This window comes from Plecotus auritus (genome assembly GCF_963455305.1).
Source record: "Plecotus auritus genome assembly, chromosome: 8".
Taxonomy (NCBI): domain Eukaryota; kingdom Metazoa; phylum Chordata; class Mammalia; order Chiroptera; family Vespertilionidae; genus Plecotus; species Plecotus auritus.
Genome location: NC_137782.1, coordinates 12,844,690 through 12,863,124, shown reverse-complemented (window position 1 = coordinate 12,863,124; position 18,435 = coordinate 12,844,690). Strand labels below are relative to the sequence as shown.

General features: G+C 43.0%; 1 protein-coding gene across 2 annotated transcripts in view; it reads left to right on the top strand.

Annotated features, from left to right (window-relative positions):
- Positions 1–18,435, top strand: part of KATNAL2 (katanin catalytic subunit A1 like 2) — a gene marked incomplete at its 5' end in the record, with an annotated part of 67,463 nt that overhangs the window by 10,967 nt on the left and 38,061 nt on the right. The window contains one exon of one of the 2 annotated variants that reach the window (XM_080683798.1): positions 16,116–16,186. In XM_080683798.1, coding sequence (XP_080539924.1) covers positions 16,116–16,186 — 71 coding nt within the window. Of the gene's footprint in view, positions 1–16,115; positions 16,187–18,435 lie in introns of those variants that run through there. The other variant, XM_080683797.1, reaches the window with a different exon arrangement.

Genomic DNA, 18,435 nt, shown 5'->3' with positions numbered 1-18,435 from the left:
GGGGGAGGCAGGGGCTGTGGGCCATGGATTCACAGGCACAACACTTAGAAACTCCAGGAGCCAGTAGTCTTACAGTCCTTTATTGAGGTGAGCAGGCTGTATTTCCCTCCTCGCAGTGGGTTTGAAAGATGTACCAAATCTCTGACTAGATCAGTTCTAAGAATTTCTCAGAGTAATGACTCATCATTATTCTTAGTATACAAGGCAGTTCCCATAATGCACGATTCCTTACAGACTCAGAAATCCAATGTAAGCAAATGATAGGTAAGAAACAGAGTAAATCAAAGAAGTACACCACATTCCCACCACCCAGATACACTAAAGCTGAACCATGTCCTCTATGGGTCCAGAGCCTTCTGTGTGTGTGGTACGTGCATGCATGGGCGCACGCCCTCCTGACTGGGCTGGCAGGAAGGTGCACAGGTGCAACACTGGAAAACTATAGGAGTCACGTCCAAAAGTGTCCACAAAGCCAAAGAAGCTGGTCTCCCGTGGAAGGACCACTCCCTTCTGGTGCTCCCAGGCCTCCTTCCAGGTCCCATGTCCAGGGCAAGCACTGGCTTCATCGTCGGTCGTACCTGTTCTTGAAATCTCTGATGGACTTGGCCATCAGCGGTGCAATCTTCTTCACAGGCTTCTTGTGGCTGCTGAGCACCTGCTTCCCAGGGACGGGGTGACCGCTGTGGCCACTGGCAGGGTCAGAGGGAGCATCAGGGGTGCCTGTTGTGGGGGATGGGGCCGGCAGGACTTTTTCCTGGGCAGCTGCTGCTCCTCCTGTTGCAGAGGAGTCAGAAAAAGCCATCTTTGTGGGCGGGTCCTTGGGCCGGTTGGCGCTGATGTGCAGGACCTGTTCCCCCACCTGCTGCTCTTGGGGCTCCCGCAGTGACTGGCATTCTTCCCACGTGTCTTTCTCAAAGGCGCGCTGACAATGCTCGTTCCATAAGGGATCTGTTTCTGCAGCTAGTGCTCCATCGTGTTCCTCCAGGCGAGGTAGCGGCTCAGGTGCATCCCTCTCCAGAACCGGTTGGAGAAGAGAACACGGGACTCCTCTGGCTTGAGAGAGCAAGTAGACGTTGTTTTGCAGGGTCTGGACGCACTGCTCGAGCAAGGTGAGCATTCTGCAGCGTGTGGCCCTCTTGGGCGCAGAGAGCACCTGCGTCCTGGAGCTCAGCCCGATTCCCATCAGCCCAGCTCCTTCCTCTTCGCGAGGTGAAGGCATGGCCCTTGGCCTCAGTTGCAAGGAGGCCGTCAATGGAAAGGCAGGAAGTGGGGGGTCACTGGGGTGGCATGGCCTGAGGTCTGGCAAGGCGGGCCACGGGGCAGGGGCAGGGGCAGGGGGCAGCAGTGGGAGCGGGGCCCCGGCTGCTCCAGGTGGCAGCGGCTTCTGGGACTTGCCTGCCTCTGCCTTGGCGCCTGTCCCGTCCTCTGTCCCAAGACTCTGCCCTTGCAGCGCGGTGGCCGGAGTCTTCCCGCTCTTCCTCTTCTTGCTGGCAGGGGGCTGGTCATAGGTGAGGTAGGCCTCGAAGGGCATGGTGGGCGGGTCCAATTCCTCCTCCTCCGCCGCTGCCTTTAGCTCAGGTGGGGGGCTCGCTGGCTTCCCTCCCAAGTGAGGAGTTCTGCTGTTCCCTTCTGGAGTCTTGGGGTTGTTCCCCACCTTCCCCTTCACCTTGGACATCAGCCCCCCTGGCCCCTCTGGTGCGTCTAAGCCGTGTAGACGCTGCCCCTGTGTGTGGGATTGGATCGTCCCTGAGTGTGTGCGCTTTCGCTTCTTCTCGGGGTTGTGTGCATCCCCCTCCGATGGAGGCTCAGACTTCTGGAAGCTGCGGCGCTCTCTTTCCTTCCCCTTCTTGACGCCACGAGAGGACAGCTTTCCCCGGGGTCCTTGTGGGCAGAGAGGCGCTGGGCTGTTCTCCCTGGCGAGGGCCTGGTGAGCTCTCTGGGGGATCCCAGCAGAGGGCTCCTCCTGGCCCTTGGCCCCCAGCGGGCGGTTGTCCTTGTGGGAAGGCGGGTGCTCCCCTCTCTGACTCCCAGCCCCTCTCCCCTGGGGTGCCCCCAGGTGCCTGTGCGGAGAGGCTGCCAGGCGGCCTTGTGCAGGCCTCTGAGGTGCCTCGTGGGCCCGGGCGGGGCCCCGGTGATGGGCCCCAGACATCCAAGGAGCACCTGCCGCCCCCGGAAGGGACGGGCCTCCGCCGCCAGAAGGCTCTCGCTGGCCGGTCCTTCTCTCCTCGATCCACTCACGAACTTGGGGCCCTTGGATGGGCCTCTCGAGTGGCGAGGGCGCTCTGTGCTTCCTCCGTGGGCGCTCGGAGCTGTGGGATGGGCCGCGGGATGCACGGGGGTTTCCCTCCATCTGCTCCCCCAGTTGAACAGACACGGGGAGGGGGAGTAAAAGGGGGGTCGGGAATGCCGCTCCTCCCAGCCCCGTTCCTCCCAGGACTTCCTTCCCGGGGAACCAGCTTCTTGCACCCAGTCCCGGGCAAGACTGCTGAGAGGACCGCACTTGCACTTGCGACTGTGTGGCTGCTCAGTCTCCAGCAGAATGGTCCTGCGAAGGCCCAGCAGCTCTTTCTGGAAGGTCTAGCGCGGAGGGTGGGGCCAGGCGTGGCCGGGATCAGGGGCGGAGTTTGGCCCCGCCCTGGGGGGACCCAGGTGCCAATGACACCTTGAGGTCTTCAATTGTGGTGGGAACCCGGCTATAGGGTGGGTTGCTTTAATCCAATCTTCTGGGGGAGGAAACTGAGGCCTAGGGAGGCGAAATGAATTGGCCCACGCGGGTCACCGAACAGGAAGAGGGCAAGCTGGAGTTGAAGAAGTTTAGGTCCAGTGTGAGCCTACCCTTCTGAACAGGGTGAAGCGTGGGAGCCTAGAGAGAGAAACCATGTGTGTGCACTCAAACAGCTTAGCCCTACCGGGGGCAGGAATAGTCCCTGTGTCTGGGAGCGCCCACAGAGCAGGGTCTGACCGAGGCCTCCATCAGTTCTTCTGGAATGAATGGCTAAATGACCTTGTGCTCTGATCACCTGACCATCAGCAGTCCGGCCTGACTCAGATCAGCCCTAGACAATCCGGTGTTCTTGAGGGCACTTACCTTCACCCCAGAAGGACGCACTTTCATTAACTTTGTGATTACTGCCCCCAAAGAACACCTTCAGGGCCTCCACACTGACTCCATCTCTTTGACTAGAGAAGACTCATTAGGTGACAGCCTGATGCCCAGGAATGAACCTGCTCTGACTCCTTGGGCAAATCAGGGAGGCTCTGTGGTTGCTCCGCCTTGATTTGTTTCTAAGTGAAGTTATTTGGTCTCTTGAGCCATTCTCTAGGCAGGCCTTTTGAGTTTTCCCCTCAATATTCCCGCTGTCTTAACGTTATTCACCTAGCAGTCTGTATTTCCCCTGTCATTCTGGGTTTTTAAGATCCCCCAAGTCTTAGGCTCGAGGAAATCCGAGATTTTCTGATCATTGTTATTGTTTTCAATATTCTCAGAAGTCCCCATTGGCTGTTTTAACACTGCATGATTACTCAGAGTCATAAATCAATTTTGAGGAAAGGATCAGTAACCAACACAATAAGTAAATAACAACACTACATTCCCACAAGTCAGAACCATGGAGGTGTTAACCAGGGGTGGACCTTAGTGTTTCTCCATGCATCCTTCTACATCTTTTCCCTGTGTGTGTAGATACACACCAAAGCACACACGGTGTTTTTCATCCAAATGAAGTAAAATCAGAAATATCGTTCTTCTATTTTTTTAAATCCTCACCCAGGGATATTTTTGCATTCATTTTTATTTTATTTTTTAAAATAGATTTTTATTGATTTCAGATTGGAAGGGAGAGAGGTTGAGAGATAAACATCCATCTTGGGAATCATTGATTGGCCACCTCCTGCAGGCCCCACATTGAGATCCAAGCCCACAATCAGGGAATGTGCCCTTGATTGGAAATGAACCTGGGACCCTTCTGTCCGAAGACCACCTGAACAAAACCGGCTAGGGCTCCATGGATTGTTAGAGTGAGAAATAGAGGGAAAGACAGAGAGAAATAGCGATTGTCCTCCTGCCAGAGTCCCTACCAGGGTCGAGGAGGATCCCGCAACCAAGATACAGTAGTGCCCTTGCCCAGAATGGAACCTGGAACCCTTCAGTCACAGGCTTACACTTTAGCCACGGAGTCACATGGGCTAGGGCATAAATATGGTTCTTTAACTAATTCTCTAATTAGCATTCAATCCAGGATCATGCTTTGTATCTTGTTTTTCTATCCCTTAAGTTTCTTTGAATTAGCACAGCTCTCAACGCCTCTGGTCTTTTATTTTATTTTTAGTGACACTGATTTTTGCTAGAAATTATGAAAATTCTTCTGCAGAGCCTCTCCCTTTCTGGATTTGTCTGATTATTTCCTTAAGATATCATTTGCTGCTCATGCCTGGTTAGCTGAAAGTTGGTTCTAAAGACTTGAATGGTTTAAGCTCATCCTTTTAGTTCACCTCTCAGGTGAAACTGAGGTCATCAGGAGGCTGTGGTGTTGACTTACTGAGATGATTGTCTGATCTCTGAAACCCGCAGCTCTGTTGCAATTAGAAAGTATCATATGAGAGCATGAGCTTTATGAAAAGGTCATACATAGCATAATTCCATAATCTAGGTCAGTATTTAATAACAATGTTATAGAATGGGAAGTCCCCTGTGTTTCAGTGGATTTTGTACTTTTCTGAAATTTCAAATTCTATAACCAGTTCATATTCAGGATCCACAATAAATGCCCTCTTTATGAAACACTGCTGCTGAGTATTTGACCAGTCCTGACTTTTTATTAAAGACAATAAATGACTTCCTGGATCTGGAGACATTCCTGTTGATAGGTTTAGTGCTTTTTCAAGTTATGCAGCATTTGAAACTTAGGAAGTTTCCTAAGAAACAGGAGGTAATCAGGAAACAAACAAACAAACAAAAAAAGCAAATTAGAACCTACGGGTATATATATTCAAGCATTTAAGTGAATATTAGACGCAGGGACTGTAAAATAGAACTATAATAAAAACATTTGAAAGAAGAAATGTGTCCTTTTTAACTGTTTGTTTTTGAGATGGAAAGCTTAATGCAAAATTTGGATCTTATTACAGAAATTGAAAAGAGCTCATGCAAATTAATCTCCATTGCCTCCGTAAAAAAGAAATTAAAAGCAGTAATGTTGACTGTGGTGTGTATACAGTAACATTTCCTAAATATCTTCTGGGTCTAAAACTAGGAATGATATTCAATGCTTCCTTTTCCTCAGGCTACAGTATCATAGGATTCAATTTTGAATCTGATAATGGAGGCATTTTTGTTGCACAATAGCCCACAAAGGAAATGTGGGAAGAAGGAAACAGACAAATTACTGAAGCAGAGACAAATGAGATGCCTCGGTAAATGTTCATGTCTGGGCTTTCTTTCTTCAGTAGACAGGAATTAATTGAGCATCTAATTGTGTCCATTTCAAGGGCACAGCATCTTTATAGTTTAAAATGAGCATTTCTTGGTGGTCCATTTCTTACTTGGAATTCCAAAGATAATTTTCAATGTTAATTGGAATGGCATGAGTAGAAAGATGTTATAGATCTGGCAAATTTCACACTTAACTAACAAATTTATAAGACCACATTCTACAAGTCAAGTAACAGCACATCTTAAATATTTAAATTTTTATATTTTATCAATTTCAGAGAGGAAGGGAGAGGGAGAGATAGAAACATCAAGACTCATTGATTAGCTGCCTCCTGCACACCTGGCCACGCCCACAGCCCGGGCTTGTGCCCCTACAGGGAATGGAACCATGACCCCCTGGTTCATAGGTCGATGCTCAACCACTGAGCCACATCTGCTGGGCTCAAGTATTACTTATAACTCAAACTTTCTTTTCCTGAGTGACACAATATTTGGAAGTGAGTGGAGAGAAAACATGATGTTTCCAAACACCATGATTCATTTAAGCACTAATGGACATTTAAGCTATTTCTAATTATTAAAAATATAATGCTGTGTTAGACATCTTTGAACATTAATCACTGTGCATACTTGAAGTATTTCTGTAATATAGTATAATTGATATTCTATAGTATAATTTGCTAGCAGTGGGAATTGCTGGGTCAACAGGCATGTGTGTTTTTTTCATTTTGATAGATTTTGTCAATTTACTCTTTATAAAAGGGTTGTACTATTATATCTAAGATATAATGGTTGCTTCCATTATATCTAAGCATGTCATACTCTTTTACACGTTGACAATACTGGATATTATCTGGATAACATTTTAAATTTTTTCTGCATTTAAAAATATTTATGATTCTTACTGAAAGAAGCTTATTTTGTTTTTTTATGATTTTATTTTTTTATTAAGGTATTATATGTGTACATATCTTACCATTGGCCCCCCCCCTCACCCCACTCCCATTCGTGCCCTCACTGCTCAATGTTTTGCATCTGTTGGTTATTCTTATATGCATGCATATAAGTCCCTCGGTTGATCTCTTATTTCCCCCACCTCTTCCTAACCTTCCCGCTGTAATTTGACAGTCTGTTTGATGCTTTATTGCCTCTGTATCTATCTTTTTGTTCATCAGTTTATAATGTTTCTTATTATCCACAAATGAGTGAGATCATGTGGTATTTTTCTTTCACTGACTGGCTTATTTCACTTAGCATAATGTTCTCCAATTCCATCCAGGTTGCTACAAATGGTAAGAATTCCTTCTCTTTTATGGCAGCATAGTATTCCATTGTGTAGATGTACCATAGTTTTCTGATCCAGTCATCTGCTGACGGGCACCTAGGCTGTTCCCAAATCTTAGCTATTGTAAATTGTGCTGCTATGAACATAGGGGTGCATATATCCTTTCTGATTGGTGTTTCTACTTTCTTAGGATATATTCCTAGGAGTGGGATTACTGGGTCAAATGGGAGTTCCATTTTCAGTTTTTTGAGGAAACTCCATACTGTTCTCCACAGTGGCTGCACCAGTCTGCATTCCCACCAGCAGTGCACGAGGGTTCCTTTTTCTCCTCATCCTCACCAACACTTGTCGTTTGTTGATTTGTTGATGATAGCCATTCTGACAGGTGTGAGATGGTATCACATTGTCGTTTTGATTTGCATCTCTCGGATAATTAGTGACTTTGAGCATGTTTTCATGTGTCTCTTGGCCTTCCTTCTGTCTTCTTTCGAAAAGATTTTATTTACGTCCGTTGCCCATTTTTTTATTGGATCATTTATCTTCCTTTTATTAAGTTGTATAAGCTGCCTGTAGATGTTGGAGATTAAACCTTTGTTAGTGATAACATTTGCAAATATGTTCTCCCATACAGTGGGGTTTCTTGTTGTTTTGTTGATGGTTTCTTTTGCTGTGCAAAAACTTTTTATTTTGATGTAGTCCCATTTGTTTATTTTCTCTTTGGCTTCCATTGCCCTGGGGGCAGTGTCAGTGAAGAAGTTCTTTCGGCATATGTCTGAGATTTTGCTGCCTGTGGATTCCTCTAGTATTTTTATGGTTTCCCGTCTTATGTTTAAGTCCTGTATCCATTTTGAGTTTATTTTTGTGTATGGTGTAAGTTGGTGATCTAGTTTCATTTTTTTGCATGTATCTGTCCAATTTTCCCAACACCATTTATTGAAGAGACTGTCTTGACTCCATTATATGTTCATGCCTCCTTTGTCAATATTAATTGCGCATAGTGGTTTGGGTCGATATCTGGATTCTCTATCTATTCCATTGGTCTATATGTCTGCTCTTGTGCCAGTACCAGGCTGTTTTGAGAACAGTGGCTTTGTAATACAGCTTGAAATCTGGTATTGAGATCCCTCCTACTTTACTCTTCTTTCTCAGGATTGCTGTGGCTATTTGGGGTCTTTTTTTATTCCAGATGAATTTTTGGAGAGTTCTTTCTAGGTCTGTGAAATATGCCATTGGTATTTTAATGGGGAGTGCATTGAATCTATAGATTGCTTTGGGTAGTATGGACATTTTAATGATGTTGATTCTACCAGTCCATGAACATGGTATGTTCTTCCATCTGTTTACGTCTTCCTCTATCTCTTTTTTCAGTGTCCTGTAGTTTTCTGCGTATAGGTCTTGTACCTCCTTGGTTAAGTTTATTCCTAGGTATCTTAATTTTTTTTTGTGCGATGGTAAATGGGATTGCTTTTTTAGTCTCTCTTTCTGTAAGTTCACTATTGGTGTATAGAAATGCCATAGATTTCTTGGTGTTAATTTTGTATCTTGCTACATTGCCAAATTCATTTATTAAGTCTGTTAGTTTTTTGATGGAGTCTTTCAGGTTTTTTATGTACAATATCATGTCATCTGCAAATAAGGACAGCTTTACTTCTTCTTTTCCAATTTGGATGCCTTTTATTTCTCCTTCTTGTCTAATTGCAATGGCTAATACTTCCAGTACTATGTCAAACAGGAGTGGTGAGAGTGGGCATCCCTGTCTTGTTCCTGTTCTTAGGGGAAATGGTTTTAGTTTTTGCCCATTGAGTATGTTAGCTGTGGGTTTATCATATATAGCTTTCATTATGTTGAAGTATGATCCTTCTATTCCCACCTTGTTGAGAGTTTTTATCAAGAAAGGGTGTTGGATTTTGTCAAATGCTTTTTCTGCATCAATTGATATGACTATGTGATTTTTATCTCTCAGTTTGTTTATGTGATGCATCACGTTTATTGATTTGTGGATATTGTACCATCCTTGCATTCCTGGGATAAATCCTACTTGGTCATGGTGTATGATCTTTCTGATGTACTGCTGGATCCGATTTGCTAGCATTTTGTTGAGGATTTTGGCATCTACGTTCATAAGGGATATTGGCCTGTAATTCTCTTTCATTGTGTTGTCTTTATCTGTTTTTGGTACTAGGGTGATACTGGCTTCATAGAAGGAGCTTGGAAGTGTTCCTTCCTCTTGAATTTTTTGGGATAGTCTGAGGAGGATAGGTTTTAGTTCTTCCTTGAATGTTTGGTAAAATCTCCTGTGAAGCAGTGATGTCATTTTTCATTTCTTCTTGGTTCTTCTTCATTTCCTCTTGGTTCTTACTCATATTGTCGAATTTGTCTTCCATTCTTTTCAGCCACCTTATGACCATTTCTCTGAATCCTTTCTCTGGAAGGTTGCTTGCCTCCATTTCATTTACTGCCTTTTCTGGTGATGCCTGCTTTTCTTTCATATGCAGGCTGTTTCTTTGTCTCCCCATGGTCTCTCTTCTCTGGATGTCTGGTTATGTAGTTCTCTCTCTCCTTATCCCAGGCGAAATATGACCTTTCCGTGGTGGAGTGTAGAGTTCCTCTGAATCCGCGTGTTTGCGCCAATTGGGGACCGGTGTTCTGGGGCTCACAGTTCTTCGTGGGTGCCGCAGTTGTGGATTTTCAGGCCAAGAAGCTTATTTTGTCCCAAATGAACTGAAGAAATATTATAATACTTAGGTACTTAGAGTGGTTTCTGGTTTCTTCAACAGTTAGGTACATTTCAAATTATGATAAAACCGAAAAGAAAAAGCATAAAGGAAAATGTCTGCCTAGGTGATTTTGTGTTTTCTTTCCTGTCTGGTAAGTCTATCCCATAGTCACACTGATGCATGTTAGAGCCAGTTCATCAAAACGAGTAAAGAAAGAAGCACCATTGTCACATCTCAGATGTGACCAGGCGCCACCTTGAGGGTGCTGAGCAGGCCCTCAAGGGTTCTGGGTGACAAGCGGCTCTCCCCATCATTTCTACTTTGAATATCAAAACTATTGCATGAAAATATTTCTATTGTTAGATATATTTACTTTATATATCAGGGCAAAAGCATTACTCAAATTATTTACATTCATTCTAGCCTTCTTTTCTCTACCTCTCCCATTAGCATTTGAAAACCTCCTTATAGAGATATCATCCACATACCAAGCAAAGTGTACAATTCAATAGCTTTTAGTATATTTACAGAGTTATACAACCATCACCACATTAATTTTAGAACATTTTCATTTCTTCAAAACAAAACTCTACACCCCCTATTGCCCTCTCCAGCCTTCCTCTCCCCTCCCCTTTTAGAAACACCTCTCCCAAGATCTTTTTCTGCTCCTCTAATGAGTTTTCTGGCTCTACATCTTCACAAAATTCTGAGCTATGAGCCAAAGCCAGTGCAGTGCGTGCAGTACTGAGGAACACAAGCAAAACACTCCCTGGCATTTTTCTCAGCCTCCTGGTCATAAGAGAATATTTGCATCTGTGCATGTTTATTTTTTTATTTTTTAAATATATTTTTATTGATTTCAGAGAGAAAGGGAGAGAGAGAGAGAGAGAGAGAGAGAGAGAGAGAGAGAGAGAGAGAGAGAGAAACATCAATGATGAGAGAGAATCATTGATCGGCTACCTCCTGCATGCCCCCTACTGGGGATTGAGGCCACAACCTGGGCATGTTCTCTTGACTGGAATTGAACCTGGGACCCTTCATTCCACAGACCCACACTCTATCCACTGAACCAAACCAGCTAGGGTGCGTCTGTGCATGTTTAGATTCGGAGGAAGCACATGCTTCCTGAGTAAATGAGGAGAGATTGAAGTACATGAACAAAGCAATTACAGCTGTTGAGCCCCCTCCAATCACTGACCCTGATACTGGCACAGCAGCCCACAATTTGCTCAGTTAGGAAGGCACTAGTCAGTGTCCAGTGCAGTATCTTTTGAGAATGGTTTTCATGGCTCTTCAGTTAAAATTCTTTTGTTCTCAAAGACCTTTACATACAAAGGAGATGGATTAGCTTCATTCACAATAGGACTGTAACTATTCAGAAATTAAAAGACATGATCTCCTATAAGAAGGGGGTTGTGTTTGGGAGGCAACCAGTCGATCTCATCAGCCTCTCTCTCTCTCTCTCTCTCCCTCTCTCCCTTCCTCTCTCTCTGAAAAGCAATGGGAAAAAAATATCCTCAGGAAAGGATTAACCCCCCCCCCAAAAAAAAAAAAATTCTAGCCAATAATTGCTTTGAAATGCTCACTAAAATTGTGGGATATTTGATTTGAGGAATTGTAAGAGACACCATTCATTTGTCACTATGTGAGGTCAGTTAAGAAACACTGGTGAAGTTTTAATGAAAGACTCTTGCATTCATTAAAAAAAAATGAGCTCAAACAATTCTAGTTCTGTAAATGAGTGTCTGAGCTGATGGGATTAATGAATGTCGCTATTATTTTTCCTTGGTCAAACTTACTTACATTCTGTGTGTATTTTATACAATTCATGTTTGAAAAATAATTTTTTATGGACAGATAATTTTGGGTCCTTTATTTTTTCTTTTAAATCTTTATTGTTGAGAGTATTGCAGCTATCCCCCATTTCCCCCCACCATTGCCCCACTCCAACTGGTTCCCACCCCGCCCCAAGTCTTCACCACTTTACTGTCTGTGTCCATAGGTAGAATCTTTGGTTAATCTCTTCCTGCCTTTCCTTTGAGTCTGTGCCATGCTTCCATGCTTCTGATTCTATTTTATTCACCAGTTAATTTTGTTCATTAGATTTCTTATTCATTTATTTTGATTTTTAGGTTTAATTGTTGATATATATTTGTTACCATTTTATTGTTCATATTTTTTAATCTCTTCTTCGTAAAGAATACCCTTAAAAAAATACCCTTCATTTCATGTAAAACTGGTTTGGTGGTGATGAACTCTTTAACATTTTGTTTGTGAAGCTCTTTATCTGACCCTCAATTTTAAATGAGAGTTTTGCTAGGTAGAGTAATCTTGGTTGTAGGTCTTTACTATTCATCACTTTGAATATTTCTTGCCACTCCCTTCTGGCCTGCAAAGTTTCTGTTGAGAAATCAGCTGACAACAAAACAAACAAACAAAAAAAACAAAACGAAAAAAAGAAATCAACTGACAGTCGTATGGGCACTCCCTTGTAGGTGACTAACTGCTTTTCTCTTACTGCTTTCAAGATTCTCTTGTTGTCTTTAACCCTTGGCATTTTAATTATTTGTGTCTTGGTGTGGGCCTGTTGGAGTCTTTGAAATAAGGCCACTTAAAGGCTCAGCTCCCCTTATTTCATGTGTTAACCATCAATCCTACATTGAGATTTTTTGGTTTGTTTTGTTAATTCTCACCTTAGGATATTTTTCCATTGATGTTTTAGAGAGAGTGGAAGGAAGGGGAAGAGACAGAGAGAGGGAAACAGCGATGTGAGAGAGACATTGATTGCTTACCTCCCCTACACGCCCTGATTGGGGTTGGGGATCAAGCATGCAACCGAGGTACCTTCCCTTGATGGGAATCGAACCTGGGACCCTTCAGTCTACGTGCCAATGCTCTATCCACTGAGCCAAACTGGCTAGGGCTACATTGAGACTTTTGACTTTCTTAGTAACTGACCCAAACTTTAAAGAGAAAAATTTACCCATAGTAAACAGGGTTAGGAATAAAGGAAAACATTGCAAAGAGTTTTGTTGATTCTTGTCTTGCAACTTTAGGGTAGGATTATTTAGAGTAAAATTATTTAACAAACACAGTTTTTTTTGTAGTTATTTTTGTACATATTATTACTGATTTTTGCTGCCTAACTAATCAGTGGTTCTTTCCATTCAATGCTGCCTGACTTTTTTGAACAGAGAAAACTTTATTTCTCTTCACTTTAGACTGGTAACCACAGTTGTTTGATTTTGGCAAATTTGGCATGCATTTTTTTTTTTTTTGTTTCTTTGGAAAATTTAAATAGCAGCTTCTCTCTGGTCTGGAGTGAATGTGCAGGGGTGGGAGTAGTCTGGTGAGGAGGGGTGAGTGCAGGGGAGGAAGTGGTGGAGGGAAGAGCATTGGCCCAGGAACTAGAAGACTTGGGTTCTGCTCTCAACTCTTTGCAGGCTTTTGAGCAAATCTCTTTACTTTTCTAATTTCAGGTTCCTTCCAGATCCTTAAAATTCTGAATCAAAATCCCAAGCGTAATTTCTGAATTTGAACATTTAGAAACGTATCCCTTCTTGTTTAATATGATGTTGTATTTTTATTTTGCAAACTTAATTTGGACTGAATTTTGTGATGATTGTCATCTTTATTATTGAACTAGTAATTTGGAACAACGTAAATTTCATGAAGTGCTTCTCTTCCCAATACACTAGATGGCACTATAGGAGAGACAAATCAAATTACAAAAAAAAAAAGAAAAACTTTGACTACCAATGCTAATTTTGGTAAATTAGAAAGGCCTTCACCAAGAGTTCTTGTGTCAACATCTTCAGAAAGTGAATGAAAACTGATAGTGTTGCACATCTTAATGTCATTTTTTATAGTGACTTTCAAACTTTTTGAATGTGATCAACTAATGAAGACATCTGAGATTAGATCCAGAACACAGGCATATGAGCAAACACAACAAAAGTTTCATGAAGCAATAGTAAGCCTTCTACCTGTTACGCATTCTGTGATAATTCTATTGCATTGTAAACTATGCTGTTTATAACCCATTAACTGGATATCATGACCTGTAGTTTGAAAACAAACAAATAAATAATTATCTAGTAAACCTATCATTAAATATCAGATTCTACTTAGCACTTGGTACCATGCCAGGTACTGTGGGCATTTAAAGATACTTCTGTTTTCTGGGAAAGGGGAGAGTTGGTTACCTCGAGACATATTAGATAGCAACCCTGATGACCCCAGACTAAAAATCAGTGGAAACAGATAATTTAAGTGAAAGTTTTATGGAATAGCTTGATCATATGTAAGCCTTTACTTTGATATGAACTTTTATTGGGAAAATTACATACTGTGGAATGAAAAGTAGTCACATGAATGGAATGCATATTCTATTCATATAAAGTTCAAAAATGTGAAACTAAAAATATATTTTTTTAAATATTCTTATTGATTTCATAGAGGAAGGGAGAGGGATAGAAAGATAGAAACATCAATGATGAGAGAATCATTGATTGGCTGCCTCCTGTACCCCCCACACGGGATCGAGCCTACAACCGAGGCTTGGGCCCTGACTGGGAATTGAAACATGACCTCCTGGTTCATAGGTCGCTGCTCAGCCACACAAGTGGGGCAATATGTATTTTTTAAAAAAATATATACATATTTGGTAAAAATGTAAAGAAAAAGAGAATCTATATAATAAAAGCCTAAGCGACCATTACGGCAAAATGACCAGAATGACCGGTCGCTATGATGTGCACTGACCACCAGGGGGCAGATGCTCAATGCAGGAGCTGCCCCCTGGTGGTCAGTGCGCTCCCACAGGGGGAGCACCGCTCAGGCAGAAGCTGGGCTCACACCTGGCGAGTGCAGCAGTGGTGGCGGAAGCCTCTCCTGTTTTTGCGGCAGTGCTAAGGAGCAGTGAGCAGGCGAGTGGTAAGGAGCGAGGGGTTCCGGGGAGAGGGTGCAGGCTGGGCTGAGGGACCCCTCTCCCCCAGTGCATGAATTTTGTACACCGGGCCTCTAGTAATTAACATAAAAGTCAGGATGGTTGTTACCTCTGGGCTGGGCAAGGGGAATATTATTGGAAGCATTTTATAAATAAACTAGAGGCCCAATGCATGAAATTCGTGCAAGAGTGGCCCTCCCTTCAGTTGGAGAAAGATAAATATTCACATGATCTCACTCATATGTGGGATATAATGATCAACATAATTTGATGAACAAAAATAGATCCAGAGACAAATGGCAGGGGATGTGAGGGGGTTAGAGAGCAACCAAAGGACTTGTATGCATGCATATTAGCATAACCAATGGACACAGACACTGGGGTGGTGGGGGCTTGCCCGGGGTGGGAATGGCTGGGGAGGGGGGTGTCAATCAGGGAAAAAGGAGACATATGTAAAACTTTAGATTAAAAAAAAAAAAAGAGTAGGCATTCCTTCCCCTGGCTGCCAGCACCAGCTTCCCTCTGGCACCCAGGACCTGGGCTTCCCTTGTAGCCCTGGCTTCGTCCAGAAGGTCGTCGGGAAGGATGTCTGATCTAATTAGGATATTACACTTTTATTATTATAGATTTCAGGGCAATTTGAGATACCAGATAACTAAATGCAGCACATTAACACTGTGGATAAATGTAAAGATTCACATAGTCTGAATAGTTATTATTATGCAGGAATTTCCCTTGTATGGCTCTGCTACTCTATTCTAAGTGCTTGGCTGTGCAGTCACCCCTGAATGGTGATTGGAACTCATCTGCACTTGGTGCAGAGACTGGGTGGGACTCTGAGTGAATTTAAGTTGTAAGAGTAGGTAAGTACCTGGGATGTCAGAGCTGATTTCTGGTTCATAAGTTTATCTTTATTATCACTTCCCTTAACCTGGTCCAAATAGGACCGTGTATATTTGTTTCTTCGCAGTTATAAGCAATAAAATGCCAATTATCTTGGCAGTAAGAGGTTAACTACTAAAGCGCAATCCTACTTTAAATCACAGTACCTTCAGTTTACAATTAAGAAGTCAGGTCTAAGAAGAAAATAACAGTGGCCCTAGCTGGTTTGACTCAGTGGATAGTGTCGGCCTGCAGACAGAAGGGTCCCTGGTCAATTCCAGTCAAGAGCACATACCTCGGTTGCAGGCTCCTCCCTGGTCCGGGCCCTGGTCAGGGCTCATGCAGGAGGCAACCAATCAATATTTCTCTCTGTCTTTCCCTCTCTCTTCCACTCTTTCTAAAAATCAATCAAAAAATATCCGTGGGTGAGGATTAAAAAAAAGAAGAAGAAAATAACAATGGAAAACAGTTTATATATCCCAAGAAATGCCAAACTGCCTTCCAGCCTTTAAGTCATGCTTCTTGGTTTTGATTGGTTCCTTTACCTGCAAGCAGGGGTCCTCAAACTTTTTAAACAGGGGGCCAGTTCACTGTCCCTCAGACCGTTGGAGGGCCGGACTATAGTTTAAAAAAAAACAACTATGAACAAATTCCTATGCACACTGTGGGTCCGGGACGAGTTGGCTGCTAAGCAGGACAGGCAGCGGCACCCGGCGGGCCGGATAAATGTCCTCGGCGGGCCGCATGTGGCCCACGGGCTGTAGTTTGAGGACCCCTGTGCAAGGGTTTCTTGCTATAAAGGAGTGTTATATCTCATTGTCATCTGATCTAAATTTTCCTTTTTGTTCACAGTGCAAGGTGAGGACAGAAGCACGACGAAAAAATCTTCTTATTTTGATTTTGCATCATTTAACACAAGAAGGGTATGTTACATTGCAAATATTTACAGAGATGACTCCTCTCTTTTAGTGACCTCGGCTTTTCCAGATACACCCTTTAAATAACAAGTCACAGATTTTATTTTTAGAGCTGTTTAATTTTACAGAAAAATTGGGCACAAAGTACAGAGAGACCCTGGCTGGTGTGGCTCAGTTGGTTGGGTTTGATTCCCGGTCAGGGTACATACCTAGGTTTCTGGTTTGATCCCTGGTTGAGGGAAGAAGCAACTGATTGAGGTCTCTCTCTCTCTCTTTCTCATTTCTCCTTTCCTCTCTCTGAAATCAATTAAAAATTACAGTTAATTTTTTTTTAAGTACAGAGAGTTCCTATATGCTGGCAACCTCCCCCCGCCAATGCTGCCCAGTCTCCCCTATTATTAACATCTTGCATTCCTGTGGTACGCTTGTTACAATTGATGAACCAATACTGTATATGGGTATATTATTAGTAGCTAAAGTCTGTAGTTTATATCGGGGCTCATTCTGGTGTTGTACAGTTCTATGAGTTTGGTATTTTTTAAATATATTTTATTGACTTTTTACAGAGAGGAAGGGAGAAGGATAGAGAGTTAGAAACATCGATGAGAGAGTAACATCGATCAGCTGCCTCCTGCACACCCCCTACTGGGGATGTGCCCGCAACCAAGGTACGTGCCCTTGACCGGAATCGAACCTGGGACCCTTCAGTCCGCAGGCCGACGCTCTATCCACTGAGCCAAACCGGTTAGGGCCAGTTCTATGAGTTTTGACAAATGCATGTCAGGTATCCACCACTGTCGTATCATATGGAATAGCTTTGCTGCCCTAAAAATCCCCTGTGCTCTACCTGTCCCTGCCCCATCCTCAGCAACCTAGACACACACTTATATTGTCACATTTACCTACATAATATTTTTCATATTATGTACTTGAAAACTTTATTAACAATTAAATTTTATTATCCAGCTCATGTGATACACACCTTTTCCCATACAGGTTTGAAGTTAGTGTAGGCCTTTTTTATTTTTTATTTTCTTTATTGATTAAGGTATTACATATGTGTCCTTATCCCTCCTTTGCCCCTCCACCCCCCTGCTCATGCCCTCACCCCACCTGGTGTCTGTGTCCATTGATTATGCTTATATGCATGCATACAAGTCCTTTGGTTGATCTCTCCCCCTTGCCCCCACCCTCCCTTACCTTCTCTCTGAGGTTTGACGGTCTGATTGATGCTTCTCTGTCTCTGGATCTGTTTTTGTTCATCAGTTTATGTTGTTCATTATATTCTACAAATAAGTGAGATTATGTGATATTTACCTTTCTCTTACTGATTTATTTCACTTAGCATAATGCTCTCCAGGTCCATCCATGCTGTTGCAAATGGTAGGAGTTCCTTTCTTTTTACAGCAGCATAGTATTCCATTGTGTAGATGTACCACAGTTTTTCTAATCCACTCATCTGCTGATGGGCACTTAGGCTGTATCCAAATCTTAGCTATGGTAAATTGTGCTGCTATGAACACAGGGGTGCATAGATCCTTTCTGATTAGTGTTTTTAGTTTCTTGGGATATATTCCTAGAAGTGGGATCACTGGGTCAAATGGGAGTTCCATTTTCAGTTTTTTGAGGAAAGTCCATACTGTTCTCTATAGTGGCTACACCAGTGTGCATTCCCACAAGCAGTGCACGAGGGTTCCTTTTTCTCTGCATCTTCGCCAGCATTTGTCATTTGTTGATTTGTTGATGACAGGTGTGAGATGGTACCTCATTGTCGTTTTGATTTGCATCTCTCGGATGATTAGTGACTTTGAGCATGTTTTCATATGTCTCTTGGCCTTCCTTATGTCCTCTTTCACAAAGTATCTATTTAGGTCCTTTGCCCATTTTTTGATTGGGTTGTTTATCTTCCTTTTGTTAAGTTGTATGAGTTCCCTATTAATGTTGGAGATTAAGCCCTTATCGTTGACAACATTGGCAAATATGTTCTTCCATGCAGAGGGCTTTCTTGTTGTTTTGTTGATGGTTTCTTTTGCTGTGCAGAAGTTTTTCATTTTGATGTAGTCCCATTTGTTTATTTTCTCTTTAGTTTCCACTGCCCTAGGAGCTGTATTGGCGAAGATATTGCTTCGGCATATGTCTGAGATTTTGCTGCCTGTGAATTTCTCTGAGATTTTTATGGTTTCCCATCTTACATTTAAGTCCTTTATCCAGTTAGTTTCCCAGGGTCCCACTGCTGGCCATGTACACAGAGATAA